This window comes from Schistocerca americana, chromosome 8 (assembly GCF_021461395.2).
Source record: "Schistocerca americana isolate TAMUIC-IGC-003095 chromosome 8, iqSchAmer2.1, whole genome shotgun sequence".
Taxonomy (NCBI): Eukaryota; Metazoa; Arthropoda; class Insecta; order Orthoptera; family Acrididae; genus Schistocerca; species Schistocerca americana.
Window position 1 is genome coordinate 523,094,725 of NC_060126.1, and position 17,074 is coordinate 523,111,798.

At 44.0% G+C, this 17,074-nt stretch overlaps 1 protein-coding gene across 1 annotated transcript in view; it reads right to left on the reverse strand.

The window, feature by feature from the left end:
• LOC124545959 (glucose dehydrogenase [FAD, quinone]-like) overlaps positions 1-17,074 on the reverse strand; it is a 116,143-nt gene that overhangs the window by 88,762 nt on the left and 10,307 nt on the right. Inside the window, exons 5-6 of the mRNA XM_047124922.1 lie at positions 6,323-6,544; positions 1,540-1,719 (exon numbers count right to left, since the gene is read on the reverse strand). Of these exons, the coding sequence (XP_046980878.1) occupies positions 1,540-1,719; positions 6,323-6,544 (402 nt within the window). The remainder of the gene's footprint in view (positions 1-1,539; positions 1,720-6,322; positions 6,545-17,074) is intronic.

The window sequence follows — 17,074 nt, forward strand, 5'->3', positions numbered from 1 at the left end:
GATCCCAGCAGAGAGGTCGAAACGTCGATCGTGTGAAAGTAACTGAAATGAAACATGAGGGGGCCTAACAATCTAGAGGATTTTACCTTCAGTGTATCATTTCTCTTTCTCCTAGTGCACGGTATGTTGTTTCACACCATGTCTTGTGATTGGTACTGCTCCCTGACAAAAAAGCAAATGCGAAAATATTGTATATTTAATTTTTCGCAACTTTCATAGACCGTATAAAAAACAGTTTAACTTGCATTTACATGTGTACAGATACAATGGGCATGCCCAGTCTTGCAAAGGCAGGGAACCGTTAACGTGTACGTCAGTGATATACTGTTATCAGCTTTCAGATTTTTCTCTGTGTACAGTTCCAGGCCTACCGCTTTCAACGCGAATCTCTCAGTTTTAGGTTACTGGCTGGTGGCTTTTAACATACACCAACTGATCAACAGTATCCGGACGTCTTTTAGTAAACATTAATACGGGTTGTGTTCACCCTTCGCCTTTATGACGGCTACAGCTCTGGTGGAGACGCTTTCGTGAGGTGTCTGAATGTTTGTGGAGGAATGGCGGTACACACTCTTACAAGAACCGAAAATAGCTCTGGGTTCCGGAAGTCCAGCCCTTTCAGGAATTGTGCTGTCCAAAAACCATTTCCTCACAGATGCTGCTTTATGACAGGCTGCATTGTGATGCTGATAAAAATAATTACGGTCTCCGAGCTGATACTCTGCTGCAAGTGGTACAGAATGCTGTAAAAATGTTTTCATATCGTTCGCGTTTATCTTTTTCTTAAGCTCTATACGAGAACCACGCCCGTACTACGAGTAACACGCCAATAGCGTAAAACCACGCCTCCGTCCTCACTATTGGAAATCCACATGCTGGCAGAAAACGTCCTCCAGGCAATAGGCAAGCCCTAACCCTTCCATCGGGTTTCCGAGGTTATAATACGATTCATCACTCCAGATGAGTCGGTTTCAGCCGTCCACTGTCCGCCGACTTCGCTGTCTGCACTGCCTTCAGCGCCGCGTAGAAGTGAGTGCAGAAACGTGAGACTTACAAGCAGCTCCGCGACCATTGACCCCATTATTTTAAAAAGATGTGTACGCACAATCATTGTGCTAGCTGGAGTCGTTGTAACACTTTGGAACTCACGAGTGATTTCTTCCACCGATTTCAAGCTACTTTTTGTACAACCACCCTCCACAGTGCTCGTCGGTCCGTGTCTGTATGTACATGAATGAGGCCCGCGTAGTCTCGGCTTATTCCTTCGCGTTCCCACTTCACAATGACGTCACCAGCAATCGACTTGGGCAGCTGTTGAAGGGTTGTATTTGTTACTTACGTGATATCCAGTGACTACGTAGTGTTCGAAGTCACTGAGCTCTCCCGATCGAACAATTCCGCTTCTGTATTGACAACACAATATTCCCTACCTCTTTTCATGCTACCGGTTCCGTATCTAGCGACATCAGATGGTCAGTCACGGCTACTTTTGGTCAGATAGTGTACAGTGGAGTGGGATGAGTCAGTGCACGCTGCTACCTTGCGTATCTGCTCGCCGCCGTCCGAGTTGATGGAGCTGGGCGCGAAGTGGAACTGCACGTCGGGCCAGTCGTCCGAGTGGTTGGCGAACCTGCTGTTGACGAAGGCCACGCCCTCCACCCCCAGCGACGTGAGCGGGCCGCGCTCGTTCAGCACGTACTCCAGGAACACCGGCACCGTCTGGAAGCCGCAGACACCAGTCAGGCCCGAGCACGTGGCGATGGGCTCCAGAGGATTCTTTCCAGCCCCTTGTTGACATGCAGAGAGTATTACTGTTATGTTGGTGACAAACAAACACAAGCGTGTCGGCTTCTGGTAAGTCTGGCCTTCAGCATAATTTTCTTCCTTTCAGTAATGGTGGCCTCCTAAAGCATGTTAAAAATAATTTCATTCGATGTATTTTTAAACGTTAATTTTGTTAGTTTTCTCCACTAACGTCATTTTTACTCTTCATCGACTCCGGGAGCCAACACCTCCTTGGATAACATTTACCGAGGGTCACTGTCCTTCGTTCGACATAGGCGCACAGGAAGATATTTTAGTTGATCAAGTGATGACAAATCACCGTCATTTTAACACAGGTCAATGCCGTTTTTGTTTTGTGTTATATGGAAATATCCCCAGGTCTTTGACGTTTTAGTTTCTGCCCAACTGTTTTGTAGCCAAGGATCAGGTTCTAGTACCTAATTTTATTCCTTCGCTTTTATAGACTGAACATGCGTAATTGAAGGTGGTTTTAGCGATTGAAGAAGGCTCAGAACTTTGCCTACGCACGCCAAATGTTACTCTGCTACGTTCTGTAATAGCTCCACGAACTATAGGACATAGTAGTGATAGTAACGATCTTTTGGTATCAAATTACAAATTTATTTATTACGTTACACTGAGCCCATGCTTTGTGGGGCATAGGTGATCCACACCTAGTTTCCTAACTAAATGCCGAATATTTCTTCTTTGTTTAGGTCTGTTCGCTCAGTGCTTTAAAATATCTCAGATAACTTCATTTCCCCATTATCAAAGTATTAATTTATTTCTGTACAGATATACGCCAGAAGGTGCAACTTAAAATTTGCGAAACCAGTTGCGTGTGTGTCTCCTTTCTTCCGTAAAACTGTTCAATAACAGCGGATTTCATTTCCTGTTTCCCACGGCAACTAAAATTCTGCGGTTTCAATATTTTCAATCGTTTTTTTGCGACCAAATTTTGAAGATAAAGTTGTCTACCACCTAAAGGATTGTTTTAATACCTCAGTGCAGTACTAGGCACCGTACAATTGCAGGCGATATGCCGCTGAGTTCATTCCAGTTCAACATCGTCTCCGAATCACAATGCCCAATTGGCACTTCTCGATTTAACAGATGGTTGCTAGAGCTGAGCGATGCGATAAATGACAGAAAAATTCACAGGCCTGACTAAAGCGTCGCACCCTGGACGTTTGGATACGTGACAGCAGACCAAGAGCTAAGCTCATAGCAACAAGTAGGTCGTGGCCGTAATGTATCAACTAAAAATTCTGAATTCTGTTTATAAGCTTTATTGCAAGTATTCTTTTCGTTCTCGTCTTGATGAGTTACACGGCTCTGTTTCTTGCTAACTGCCACCATCTAAACTGTTAAAAGACAAATATTTTTAAATAATATGCGAATATAGTGTATGTGTAATATGTCTCATTATTCCGTCGCGCTCGGTGCTCTTGAATAGTTTCAAAATATTTCTGCACAGTAGTCTCCACCTACAGTCATAGTTTTCCTGTCGCAGTTACTATTAGTCTGGCGCGTTATTTCTCTAGTATGCAACACAAAAATTATCACATTACAAGCGCACTGCGCTTATTCACCCATTGTCACTCTTGTTACAGTGTGTATTGCCTCTCCTCGCTGACTAACTAGTGGCTTTGGCCCGCCTTCAGTGAACTTTGCATCGTCAAAGAACGGCTGCTGACGGAAATTCGGTGTTGTAAGTTCAGCATCAGGCTGCACAAAACATCTAAATATAACCCGTAATGGTCTTGTGGTGAAATTTTCACGGATTTCACAAAAATTTGATAATAAGAACAGCGCAGTGTAAGGGAAGTACAAGAGAGGTAGGTCTGCAGGATAAAGTCGGAAACGCACCGTTGTGAAGCTGTGATAACGAATCGGCAGCCAACCATCGACGAGCGCACGGTAGCTGGCACCCGTGAAGAGCTAGTAGCAAGAGTTTATGAGGCCGCGATAATCGTTTTAACACACCAACTTGAGATGTTTCAGACATTTACGTTGAAGTATATGAAAAAACTATAATGTTTAAAAGTTTATTTCCATTTTGTTTTTCATCAGTATCTTAATATACCATTACGTTTTACAAAAAATGGTTCAAATGGCTCTGAGCACTATGGGACTCAGCTGCTGAGGTCATTAGTCCGCTAGAACTTAGAACTAGTTAAACCTAACTAACCTAAGGACATCACAAACATCCATGCCCGAGGCGGGATTCGAACCTGCGACCGTAGCGGTCTTGCGGTTCCAGACTGCAGCGCCTTTAACGGCACGGCCACTTCGGTCGGCTACGTTTTACAGTATAAACTCATTCATGCTCAGCAAAAACTGAAGCACGTGGCCTTTCGATTTCATTATTGCCTATACTGCACGCTACAGTACTGCATGCCGACTGTCTTGCTGCAGTGCCTCCTCTGTAGCGCAACTTGTTATATTATCTTCACAGATTAATGAAGGTATGATACTCCCAGCGCAAATCACGGAAAAATCTAGTCTAGCGAAGTCAGGTTAAGATAGGTATTTAAAATTTATCTACTACTCATTGTGCGGCTTAAATAAAAATTTCAAGCTAATTTAAGGAATAATTGTTGTCCTTAGCGTAATAGATACTATCTGAGGCACGTTAGGCTAAGTGTACACATTTTTGTGTTCTCTCCACCAACAAGTTGCTCTTTTCTGACCACAAACGCCGCAATGGTCGAATTCCGATCTCTGTTTACCTGGAAAACGCTCGATTCACCGTTCTAGTGTAACAGCCAGAGACTCGCCTTTTTAGTACACAACACACATGGTTATTAGACATCACGATACATTGTCATTTTATTACGTTGTTATATATTTATTTCATTTGTTGATTTTCAGTTTATACTAAGTTTTGTTTAACGACATTTGAAGCACTATTATAAAATACTTTCATAGAATTTCTTGCTTAAGACTTAAAAATAAAGTAAAAGAAATTGTTCGTAAAGCAAATATAAGTTAATTACTAGCTTTAAATACGAGATCGGATATTGTATTTTGTATAGATTAAATAGGATTGATTACTTGAACTGCCACTGCAAATGAAATGTTAATTTAATTGTGTTCAAAATTTTGCATATTGTAACACTGATTATTAAAAATATCATCATATAGTATCTGACACACCAAGAATCTCTATTTCACAAAAATAATTCCGAAAAATATTTTTATGTTTTCTGCTGTGCGTCTTGTCACGCTTAAAAGATTTTGTACAAGTCTCTTGTGTAAACTGCTTAAATTATCGTTTTTAATAGCACTTAAGATTGTTGAGATTGTCGAAATGTTCTATAAGTGACGGCGACTTCGACCGGTAGTTGTTAATGAAAAGTTATCTAAAGGAGAACAAGCTACGAATAAACGACGAATGCTGAAACACAATATTAGGTAGGAGAAAGCTATCTGTAATATCGTAAGAATGCAACAAATTTCCAAGTGAGTCATCGCATTACTTTCTGCAGCGAAAAAAAAGTGTTAAATTTTTCAATTACTATGGAAACCTCCAACAGAAGGAAATTAGCATAAATTCATCAACGAAATCTTTTGCACTAAAAAAAAATTTAGTACAAATACTCGCATCGAGTATTGAGAAAAAGCGAAATACAAAACTGAATTTTCAAATTAAATACATAATATTTGAGAGCAGGATCATTTCAATGTCCGCTGTCCTGATCTGACATTATCAGGGTGTTTTTTTTCTGCACCCTGTAGTTAAGCTCCGAAATGGCACATCTGTAATTATACAGTGGCGCCTTGTGACAATTGATCACTGCTCATTGATGAAGCAAAGATGCGTTTGAAAATATGGTGCAAATGATGAAGGTATTCATTACTCTGAAAACACGGACTACGTAATATGACTGTAAGTCCATCTTTTGAGAGATGGTTGCGGGACTCGGGTTTTCGATACAAGATGTCAAATTAAATACCCTTCTGCTGTCTAGTTTCCAAATTTATTTTACTTGGCTACCAGTTTCTACGTTTTACTACGCCATCTTCCGGCGCCTGACCGACGTGTAGGAAGATTCTGCCTCGAATCTGACAAAACAGAGGCCAGCAAAACTGGTATTAGTGGATTTCTGCTTGCTATAGCGATCATCTGCCGACTGTATAACTGCCTACACGTCGGTCAGGGGTCGGAAGATGGCGTAGTAAAACGTAGAAACTGGTAGCCAAGTAAAATAAATTTGGAAACTAGACGGCAGAGAGGTATTTAATTTGACATCTTGTGCGTAATGCGACGTTCCTACGTGCTTTACCCCATACAGTGAAGTACAGAGTAGCGGTACAAATCCAAAGACGGCTGTTCTTTTTATGTAATGGAGCGTAAGTCCAAATAAGCCGGCATTTTGCCGTCAGTGGCGTGACGGATAGTTGGAGGAGATTTTTTAGTTTTTTTCTTAGTTTTTGGTTTTGGGTTCGTGGATCATAAAGAAAAGTCCTCCACTTGGAGGAGGAAGCAAGATCTTCGTGTCCCGGGAGAGCGGTGGCGTTGTTTGGCACGCACCTGGAAGCGGGCCCTGGTGAAGGTGACTGGCTTGTCGACGACGAAGGTGAGCCCGCCGAGCCCCACGTGGTCCTGCAGGTTGTGGCCCACCTTGAGGTCGCGCACCACGGGGATGCCGAGCTCGCGCAGGTGCTCCGCCGGCCCGATGCCGGACAGCATCAGCAGCTGCGGCGAGTTGATGGCGCCCGCAGACAGCACCACCTCGCGCTTCGCCCGCACCGCCTGCGGACACAGTGCAGTGGTCCACGTCAGAGGCGGAACGCGCTCCGAACACTGTGCGACTCAGAGTCTGCCTCAAATGGAAGGTCATTTATAAATAACAAGAGCAGACCCAATATCGATCCCTGTGGTACACGTTTAGTGATTATTCCTTATTGTCAAGTTGTTGTTCCATGTGTACACCTCCTGAGTTTCTTAAAGCAGTACACTGTATTCTTTCAGTTAGACAGGTCAAAACCAATTACCAGCTAGACCTCTGATACCATATTTCACCTTATCTAGGAGAATACTGTTGGGTTCAGTAGAAGCATTTTTGACCAACCCCCACACCACTGACCACAGCGAATAGAAAGAACACAATGAACTTTAGGCACTTGCAGCATCCCCTCAACTGTGATTCTCTTTCCCTCACCTCATCCACCTCCCTCTACTCATTTTCGTTTTCACCCGTTGGTAATCTTCCTGGAATTCCTTACCTTCAATCTGATTTCATCTTCCTTTTTCATATCCTTTCCCTGTAAGATCGACATTTTGATGGTGCACATAATGTTACATATGGCTTGTATACCAATCCTGAACTATCATTCTTTGTGCTGGGTCCTCCTGCAATGCGTATGAACTGTAGTAACTACACACCAGAGGACTTCCATCAACAGTCTGACACTTCTGCTTACAAATGTAGCCACTACAGTAATATCCCAGAGGTTCAAAATGACCTCCCTTCCACAAAGACAAATTCACTGGGCTCTTCATTATTTGCACCGTCAAGTCTGATTACTTTACTGTAGTTATATGTGTGTTCCACTGTGGCGTGGAACAAGTGGGCTTAACAATTGTATTACATACTGCCACATTGTGATACGGTATCTAATTAGTTACTTATTTCAATAACAAAATTTTCTAATAGTTTTTGTAACGTACGCAACATGTAGTAATAATTATACACAAATGTATCGGACTAAATGCTGTATTTGAGAAAGGAATACAAGAACAGCAGGAAGCTGCCATAGGAGTTCACTCAATTCAAAGAGTTTGTGTACCGCTGTCATCAGGTCAGCTTAACTGTTTCATCCTGGGTAGCTTTGGGAAACTGCTGTAATCATATGCCATGAATGACTAAACATTGCACGCAGTTGTTTATGTGCGTGTATTTTCACAGTATGTGACACTTCTAAAGTTTACAAGCAAAGCCTTTGTCCCAGTCACGCGCACAACAGTTGGTTGTACGGCGCTTGTGCACCATACGTAGGCCTGCAGCTTACAAATGCATTTTTAATTTTTTCTTAATTAAGCTCTTTATTGTAAACTGACAAATGTCACACACGGCACCAGTTGCACAAGTACATGTACAACTGCGTATTATGTTTAGTTATACATGGCACCTGGTGACAATGGATCGCCATAGCAAGAATGGCTCCATTACGCTGACCAGATGATGTGTAATGATACCGCAACTAGTCGGCGCATTAAGTAAAGACATACTGGAACTTCAGCGCGCCGTGTCTTCTTCTTTCAAGCTTATGGTATTGTGTTACGTTTTAGCTGTCAAGAAAACAGGCTTGTAATGTCAGACGAGCGGGATAGGTCTGTTCTGAGACGCAGGTTCGTGTCGAAACACTCCAACTAATTTTCTTTTTTATTGGCTCTGATTTCTGCAACCGTGCAACCATCTCTAGGACAAATACTCACTCGTAATGCCACGTATTCAGACACATTCTACGCAGCACATGTAATCCTGGGACTTTTGTCGGTCTAGCCGTATAATGGAGTGAACTATTGGTCGTCCATCATTAAATTTTCCATCAACGTGACCTTGGAGCGCAGGTTCAATATTTAGTACCAGTGGGCAGTTATAACATTATTCAGAAGAGGAATTTCCTTCAAACCAGTGCTCTGTTGTCAGAGAGTAGTCCCATATAAGAGTCTCTGCGTAAAAGATTTCATGTCGGAACCCGAACTCTGCGACTTTGGACACGAAAGCTAGGAAGGGAGAAAAAGTGGCCACAAGATTATTCGAGACAGGTGTTGTGCGTACATTACACAAGAATAGGGATGAAGTTCTTCTATTCCTTTGCACAGGATTGGTTCAAGGATTCGCGATTATCGATTTATGTCTTAATGGTGCGAGTTGTTGTTTCCACTTTACGCACAGGTTTTAGACGACCGACTCAGCCGGCAGAACTCCCGAACGCACATCATTAATCAGTCATGCCGAGAGCACCTGAGGGATTAGATTTATATCATACTTCAAACTAATGAACTGCTACGCTGTTACTTAACAAAATAAGTGAGTAAGTATTAGCCATGCGATGCTAACCACAAACTCATTATCTACATGAAGGTGGGTAGAAGGAAGATAGGAAGGGCAGAGGGGGATTGTGCCGTATAATACACAGCCTTCAGGTTGGATGAGTCAGATATCATGGTGAGTCAGATATCATGGTGAGTTTTGACGTCGTTTCCTTGTTTACGAGGGTACCCCTGCGAGACTCACTAGAATTGATTAGTCAGAAGTTTGACGAGAAGACCACTGAACTTTTTAGGCATGTCTTGATTTCCACGTATTTTTAATGGAGAATACTACTAACAAACGGAGGGAGTCGCCATGGGTAGCCCACTCTCACCGGTGGTAGCGAATTTGTACATGGAGAACTTCGAGGAGGAAGCCCTGTCGTCATCCGAATGGAAACCTACTTGCTTTTCCGTTACATGGACGACACGTTCGTCATCTGGCCACATGGTATGGATAAACTCCTTGACTTCCTTACACATCTAAACTCCATACGCCCCAACATCAAATTCACTATGGATACTGAAACGGAGGGTAAATTACCTTTCCTTGACGTCTTAATGAAGAGAAGGGCTGACGATACCCTAGGTCATGGGGTGTATCGGAAGACAACACACACTGATCTGTATTTGCGCGCAGACAGCTGCCACCACCCTTCACAGACGAATGGGGTACTTAAAACTCTAGTAACATAGGGCGCGCACTATCTCTTACGCAGAGAGTCTACCCCAGGAATTGGAACATCTGAGAACTGCATTTCGAAAAAATGGGTACTCAGAGTGGCAGATTCAACGTACTCTCCGCCCAACCACTATAGCACAACCTGTGGAGATGGATGAAGTCACGAGGGAGGAGGTAGGCACTGCGTTTATTCCATATACAGGCGCGCTCTCTGGGAAAGTCGCCCGCATTTTGAAGAAACACCGGGTCGGAACGGTGTTCTGTCCTCCGAATAAAACTCGTGCATTGGTGGGGAGCGCCAAAGGTGACCTCGGTTTGAGGAAGGCCGGCGTGTACCAGATTCCATGTCAATGTGGCAAGTCGTATATTGGTCAGACGATGCGTACCGTCGAGGATCGATGCCGTGAACACCAGAGGCACACTCCACTGATGTATCCGAGCAAGTCGGCGGGGGGGGGGGGGGGGGGGGGGGGAGGGGGGGGAGGGGCATAAGGCAAACGCCAGTACTGCTACTTCAATCCGAAATGGAACTCAGTGTGCCTCCAATCAGCTGGCCTGGTACTGGGCTGAAAAGTGTCTCAATGTACCCTGGGTCGGACAGCGCTTCTTAGAGAACGGGAAAAAGTACTCATTTTATGGGTGATGAAGAGTAAGGAGTATATGGTTTTTGGTATATAATGAATGGTTCATGGTGTGGGTTCCTGTAGTCATGTCCTAGTTCATGAACCACGGGCAACGTATGAGTGGCCAAGTAAGTGGTCCCGACAGTCGGGATACCAGTTACTTTGGAAGAAGTCTGGGCATCTCGGACATATTCTGAGTCGTGGCCACCTTTGTGCTCATACGGCAAAGACTACCAAATCCACCGGTTAGTCCCTCAGCCGTTAGGGGTAAAACCCAATGGGACTCGGGGCAAGTAAGGCTAGCAACCTGCTTCCCTGGTACTTTAAATATGATGCGGGCAACAATCAGAGCAAAATACCTCGGACCTTTGGAGGTGACGGAGTCCCATCTCTGACAAACCAGGGACTCCTAAGATACGACTTGGCAAACAAATGGTAATAAGATGGGGAGCTATTAATATCAATGGGGGCTACTCTGGGAAGAAGGTAGAGCTGGCAGAGGCTGCAAGTAAGATGGGGCTGTACATTTCAGCTGTTAGTGACATTCGGGTAAGGGGTGAGAAAGAAGAGGAAGTGGGAGAATACAAGGTCTACCTGTCAGGAGTCAAAGCAGGAATAGCACAATGGGGTGTAGGGCTTTACATCAGGAAAGAAATGGAACCCAGCGTAGTTGCAATAAGGTATGTAAACGAACGACTGATGTGGATAGATTTGACAGCGTCTAGCAAGAAAATTAGGATTGTGTCAGTATATTCGCATTGTGAAGGGACAGGTCAAGATGAGATGGATAGTTTTTGTGACGCACTCAGTGATGTAGTTGTTAGAGTAAAGGACAAGGACAGTGTTCTGCTCATGGGTGATTTTAATGCCAGGATTGGAAATCGAACAGAAGGGTATGAAAATGTTATGGGTAAATTTGGAGAGGATATGGAGGCCAACAGGAACGGGAAACAACTCTTGGATTTCTGTGCCAGTATGGGCTTAGTAATCACAAACTCCTTTTTTTAACATAAGAACATTCACTAGTATACTTGGGAAGGCAGGGGAACCAGATCTGTCATTGACTGTATAATAAAGGACCAGGAATTCAGGAAGGCTGTGAGGGACACACGTGTATTCAGGGGATTCTTTGATGACACTGATCACTATTTAATCTGCAGTGAAATTGGGATTGTGAGGCCGAAAGTGCAGGAGGTCAGGTCCATATGTAGGAGGATAAGAGTGGAGAAACTTCAGGATAAGGAAATCAGGCACAAGTACATAACAGCGATCTCAGAAAGGTACCAGTTAGTTGAATGTAGTCAATTACAGTCATTGGAAAAGGAATGGACAAGGTACAGGGACACAGTACTAGAAGTGGCTAAAGAATGTCTTGGAACAGTAGTGTGTAAAAGTAGGATGAAGCAAACAGCTTGGTGGAATGACACAGTCAAGGCAGCCTGTAAAAGGAAAAAGAAGGCGTATCAAAAATGGCTACATACTACAGCTCAGGTAGACAGAGAAAGTTATATTGAAGAAAGAAACAAAGCCAAACAGATAATTGCAGCATCCAAGAAGAAATCTTGGGAAGACTTTGGAAACAGGTTGGAGACTATAGGTCAAGCTGCTGGAAAACCATTCTGGAGTGTAATTAGCAGTCTTCGAAAGGGAGGTAAGAAGGAAATGACAAGTCTTTTGGACAGGTCAGGAAAACTGCTGGTGAATCCTGTGGATGCCTTGGGCAGATGGAGGGAATATTTTGAAGAGTTGCTCAATGTAGGTGAAAATACGATCAGTTATATTTCAGATTTCGAGGTAGAATGGGATAGGAATGATGATGGATATAGGATCACATTTGAGGAAGTGGAGAAAATGGTCAATAGATTTCAATGCAATACAGCAGCTGGGGTGGATGAAATTAAGTCGGAACTCATCAAATACAGTGGAATGTCAGGTCTTAAATGGCTACACAGGATAATTGAAATGGGCTGGGAGTCGGGACAGGTTCCATCAGACTGAAAAAAAGCAGTAATCACACCAATCTTTAAACATGGAAACAGAAAAGATTGTAACAACTACAGAGGTATCTCTTTAATCAGCGTTGTGGGTAAAATCTTCTCAAGTATTGTTGAAAGGAAAGTGCGAGTATTTGTTGAGTACCAATCGGATGAAAATCAGTGTGGGTTTAGGCCTCTTAGAGGTTGTCAGGACCAAATCTTTAGCTTACGGCAAATAATGGAGAAGTTTTATGAGTGGAACAGGGAACTGTATCTATGCTTTATAAATCTAGAAAAGGCATATGACCGGGTTCCTAGGAGGAAGTTACTGTCTGTTGTAAGAGATTATGGAATAGGAGGCAAACTTTTGCAAGCAATTAAAGGTCTTTATATGGATAGTCAGGCAGCAGTTAGAGTCGACGGTAAATTGAGTTCATGGTTCAGAGTAGTTTCAGGGGTAAGACAAGGCTGCAACCTGTCTCCACTGTTGTTCATATTATTTATGGATCATATGTTGAAAACAATAGACTGGCTGGGTGAGATTAAGATATGTGAACACAAAATAAGCAGTCTTGCATATGCGGATGACTTAGTTGTGATGGCAGATTCGATTGAAAGTTTGGAAAGTAATATTTCGGAGCTAGATCAGAAATGTAAGGACTATGGTATGAAGATTAGCATCCCCAAAACGGAAGTAATGTCAGTGGGAAAGAAATATAAACGGATTGTGTGCCTAATAGGAGGAACAAAGTTAGAACAGGTGGACGGTTTCAAGTACTTAGGATGCATATTCTCACAGGATGGCAACATAGTGAAAGAACTGGAAGCGAGGTGTAGCAAAGCTAATGCAGTGAGCGCTCAGCTACGACCTACTCTCTTCTGCAAGAAGGAAGTCAGTGCCAAGACTAAGTTATCTGTGCACCGTTCAATCTTTCGACCAACTTTGTTGTATGGGAGCGAAAGCTGGGTGGATTCAGGTTACCTTATCAACAAGGTTGAGGTTACGGATATGAAAGTAGCTAGGATGATTGCAGGTACTAGTAGATGGGAACAATGGCAGGAGGGTGTCCACAATGAGGAAATCAAAGAAAAACTGGGAATGAACTCTATAGATGTAGCAGTCAGGGCGAACAGGCTTAGATGGTGGGGTCATGTTACACGCATGGGAGAAGCAAGGTTACCCAAGAGACTCATGGGTTCAGCAGTAGATGGTAGGAGGAGTCGGGGCAGACCAAGTAGAAGGTACCTTGATTCGGTTAAGAATGATTTTGAAGTAATAGGTTTAACATCAGAAGAGGCACCAATGTTAGCACTGAATAGGGGATCATGGAGGAATTTTATAAGGGGGCTATTCTCCAGACTGAACGCTGAAAGGCATAATCAGTCTTAAATGATGATGATGATGAATTGTTGCACCGAGTAGTTGCATGACAAGGTGAGGAGCAAGAAGAAAGGAAATTATGGTTTAACGTCTCGTCGACATCGATGTCATTGGACACGGAGCACAAGCTCGGAATGTTTCACGGACGTTAAAGGGAATCTGCCGTTCCCATTTGAAATGAACCAACGCGGAATTTCCCTGGAGCGATTTAGGGAAGTCACGGGGAAATCTAAATGCCAGTGGTCGGGAGCGGGTTTGAACCGCCATCTTGTACGTTGCGAATCCATTTTGCTAACCACTGCGGCACGTCGCTCGGTTTGAGCAAGAAGCTTCTTAGTTGCTTCATAATATACGTTACAGTCGATGATGACGCAACAGTGAGAGAAAACGTTCTGAGAGACGAAACTCCTGGTTAGGAACCTGTTTCAGGCTACGACACGCTTTCCACGACGCGGTAAAGTTGTCGCTTTACGAAGTAACACCCTGCTTGAACGATACTGTCCACCTTATGAAAAAGTAAATTTCGCTGCAGTGGCAGTAAACATTATTAAGAGAACGTTGACCACAACATTTAGCTTTCAGTTCCTTGCGCGACCTCGCTGATTTAAAGAAGGCAGTATCACAGCAAGTTCTACGCGAGTCAGTAGGCGTTTTCTTTTGTCAGCGTCTGTGAGAATTAAGTTGGAGTCCCGACACGCTTGACTCGTGCGTACTCCAGTCATTTACCTGATCACGTCGTTCAGTTATGCTTAGACCAGCATATGCCGAACGAAGTTGTGGTGGATGCTAAAGACCCAGCGTGCTGCAATAGTCGCGTTAGATTGTTACTACGAAGGCACAGAGAGCTTGAAGACAGAGTTAAGCGACGTGAACGTCTAGGTGGCATAACTAAGTTTAAGTCGAAATGAGCGTAACCGCAGCGCAGTGACACAATTTGAGGTCCTACATTGTGACATTAAGCGGATTGAAATCATATATTTATTCACTCGCTCAGTGACCTTGCTGACATCCAAATGGAAGCTTGCAGAAAGAGAAGGCCGAAATACTAAATTCCGTATTACGGAATTGTTTCACAGCGCCATGTTGGAGTGAAGTTCTACCTGTCTGACGAAGGTCGAAATAGCATACAGTGAGATAAGTGATAGCGGAATAGACATTCAACTGAAATCGATCATTGGCGAAGAGACGTGTACACCGGATGCGATACGTGTGAGCTTCTACAGAGACTGCGGGAAGGAACTCGCTCCGCTGCTAGCAGCAGTGAACCGTAAGTCGTGTAGTACCAAGCGACTGGAAAAAGGGAAGAAAAAGGAAGGTCATTCTAGCTTTTAAAAATACTCTTCGGGCGGATCCTTCTAACTGTAGGCCTATATTATTGCTATTAGTCTGCTTAAGAGTATTGGAACACGTTTCATGCTTGCGTGTTATGACATATTTGGATGACGAAAATCTCTGTAAAAATCAATAGAGATTTTGCGAAACGGACTGCATTGATGCGGTACTCAACATCTGCAAGGCAAAGGCTAATTAACTAAATACCAGTTTACCGATTATCAGACTAGATTTGTGACTAGATTCAGCACTTTCTAACATATACAACTCAGTGCTTTGACGTTGAGGGACTAACTCAAGGCAGAGTGATGGGTAGACACTATACGTAAATGGTTTACTGTATGACGTGGGAAGCACCTTGAGGGTTTTTGCAGGCGATGCTGTTTTCTACAGCAACGTCAGAGGACTGCAGAGATATGTAGGACGACCTGCGGAGTATCCGTGATTGGTGTAAGCGTTGGCAGTTGACCGTGAACACGAATAAATGTAACGTACTGCGCGTGAACAGGCGAAAAGATCCATCACTCTTCGATTGCGCTACTGGTAAAAAGTCACTGACAACAGTAACACGAACTGTGTTACAATGGCGGATCGTATGAATCCCTGTTGTAAAGTACAGTTCACACAGAACCGTGAATCAGTGGAAACGAGAAAAAATGACGACTTGAACAAATGCACTGCAAATGATAACTCCGTCCGAACAGGCCTCGTAAGGCCTAACGGTACCGGCCGACCGCCGTGTCATCCTCGGCCGATAGGCGTCACTGGATGCGGATGTAGAGGGGCACGCGGCCGTTGTGTGTGTCCGCGACAGGGGGCGCTACTTCTCAGTCGAGCAGCTCCCCAGTTGGCTTCAAAGGCTGAGTGGGTGGAGCCCGGTTGCCAAGAGCGCTCGGCAGATGCGGACGGCCAGCCGTCAAAGTGCTACCCAAGCCCGACACCCTTAACTTCGGCGACCTGACGGGAACCGGTGTTGCCACTGCGGCAAGGCCGTTGGCACTGCAAATAATGAGTAGCCACATAAACATCAGTAAGTTATTGTAAGAAGATAAATGAATCGACTGACGATGGCGAAACTACAGCGAAACATGTTTGGATTATTAAGAACTGTGTTTGTCTTTGCTCAAGGCAGAACCACATTTCCGTAATTACACATTACGGAGATGTTCAGTAAACGCCAGTGATATTAAGATGTTCGAAGAAGTGTGGGGAAACCTATTAATCCCTCCGAAGTTTGTCCGGCAAAATTATTGCGACGAGAAAACCAGCGGAACTGGAACTGTTAGGCAAGTCTATCGATAGTCGTTCTTTGTACGCACCGCTCCCAAATGTAGGTGGTATCGAAACACCCTCCGCTACACGCCGTGATTTCGCTTTTGAAGTGTTAATGTAAGGGACGAGTAAAATAAAACTCGCCCGGAAAGGGTTTCTTCCACCTTATCCCGTTGACTACCGAGACGTATCGGTCTGACGATAAGTTTTCAAAGAACCGACTGCAATTGGTTGCTTGTTTGTATGCGCATCAGTGCCCCATTTGTAAAGGAAAGCCTACTAACGGTCGGCAGAATTCTTAAATTACAGATGGCACCTACAGGTTGTGCTACCCTCAAGTTTCATTGTTAACCCTTTATCACCGCATTGTGACATCGTATTAGTTCGCACCTGCAGATAGGCAACGTAATTACCAGATTCGCGTATCGGTCCGCCTCCGGGCCTTCCCGTACAACAACTTGGACTCACGCATCGATGCTTGGCGCATCACAAACGAAGTGAACACAGAGCACTTGTAGTGTGAAGTGCAAACTTGGAGAGATGCTCTGTCCGCTGATGCGGGTCTGTTTTGTGTACTGTATTTTTTGCGGTCGTGTTCCGTAACCCTGGAGGAACTTTTAAATTATCATGCATATCCTACTCCCTAACCCCCCCCCCTCTCCCCCCCCCCCCCCCCCCCCCCCGTCACAAAACAAATCCCCTGGGAAAACGAAACGGCTAAAAATTTTCCTTTTTTTCATATTGTTACTTCTGACTACGCCATTAATGAAAATAACCATATGTTAAAGTGCATGAAACATTCACTCTTGCGAAGACGAACAACCGTCAGCTATGTAATGGAATGACGACAGTGAAAGTTTGTGCCTATCCGGTACTTGAACCCAGAATTCAGAATAACACAGGCGCTCCAATATCGTATTTATCGGCCGACACCTGGCAAGTGACTTTCAAGTAAAATGTCTCTCCTGTACGGGAACA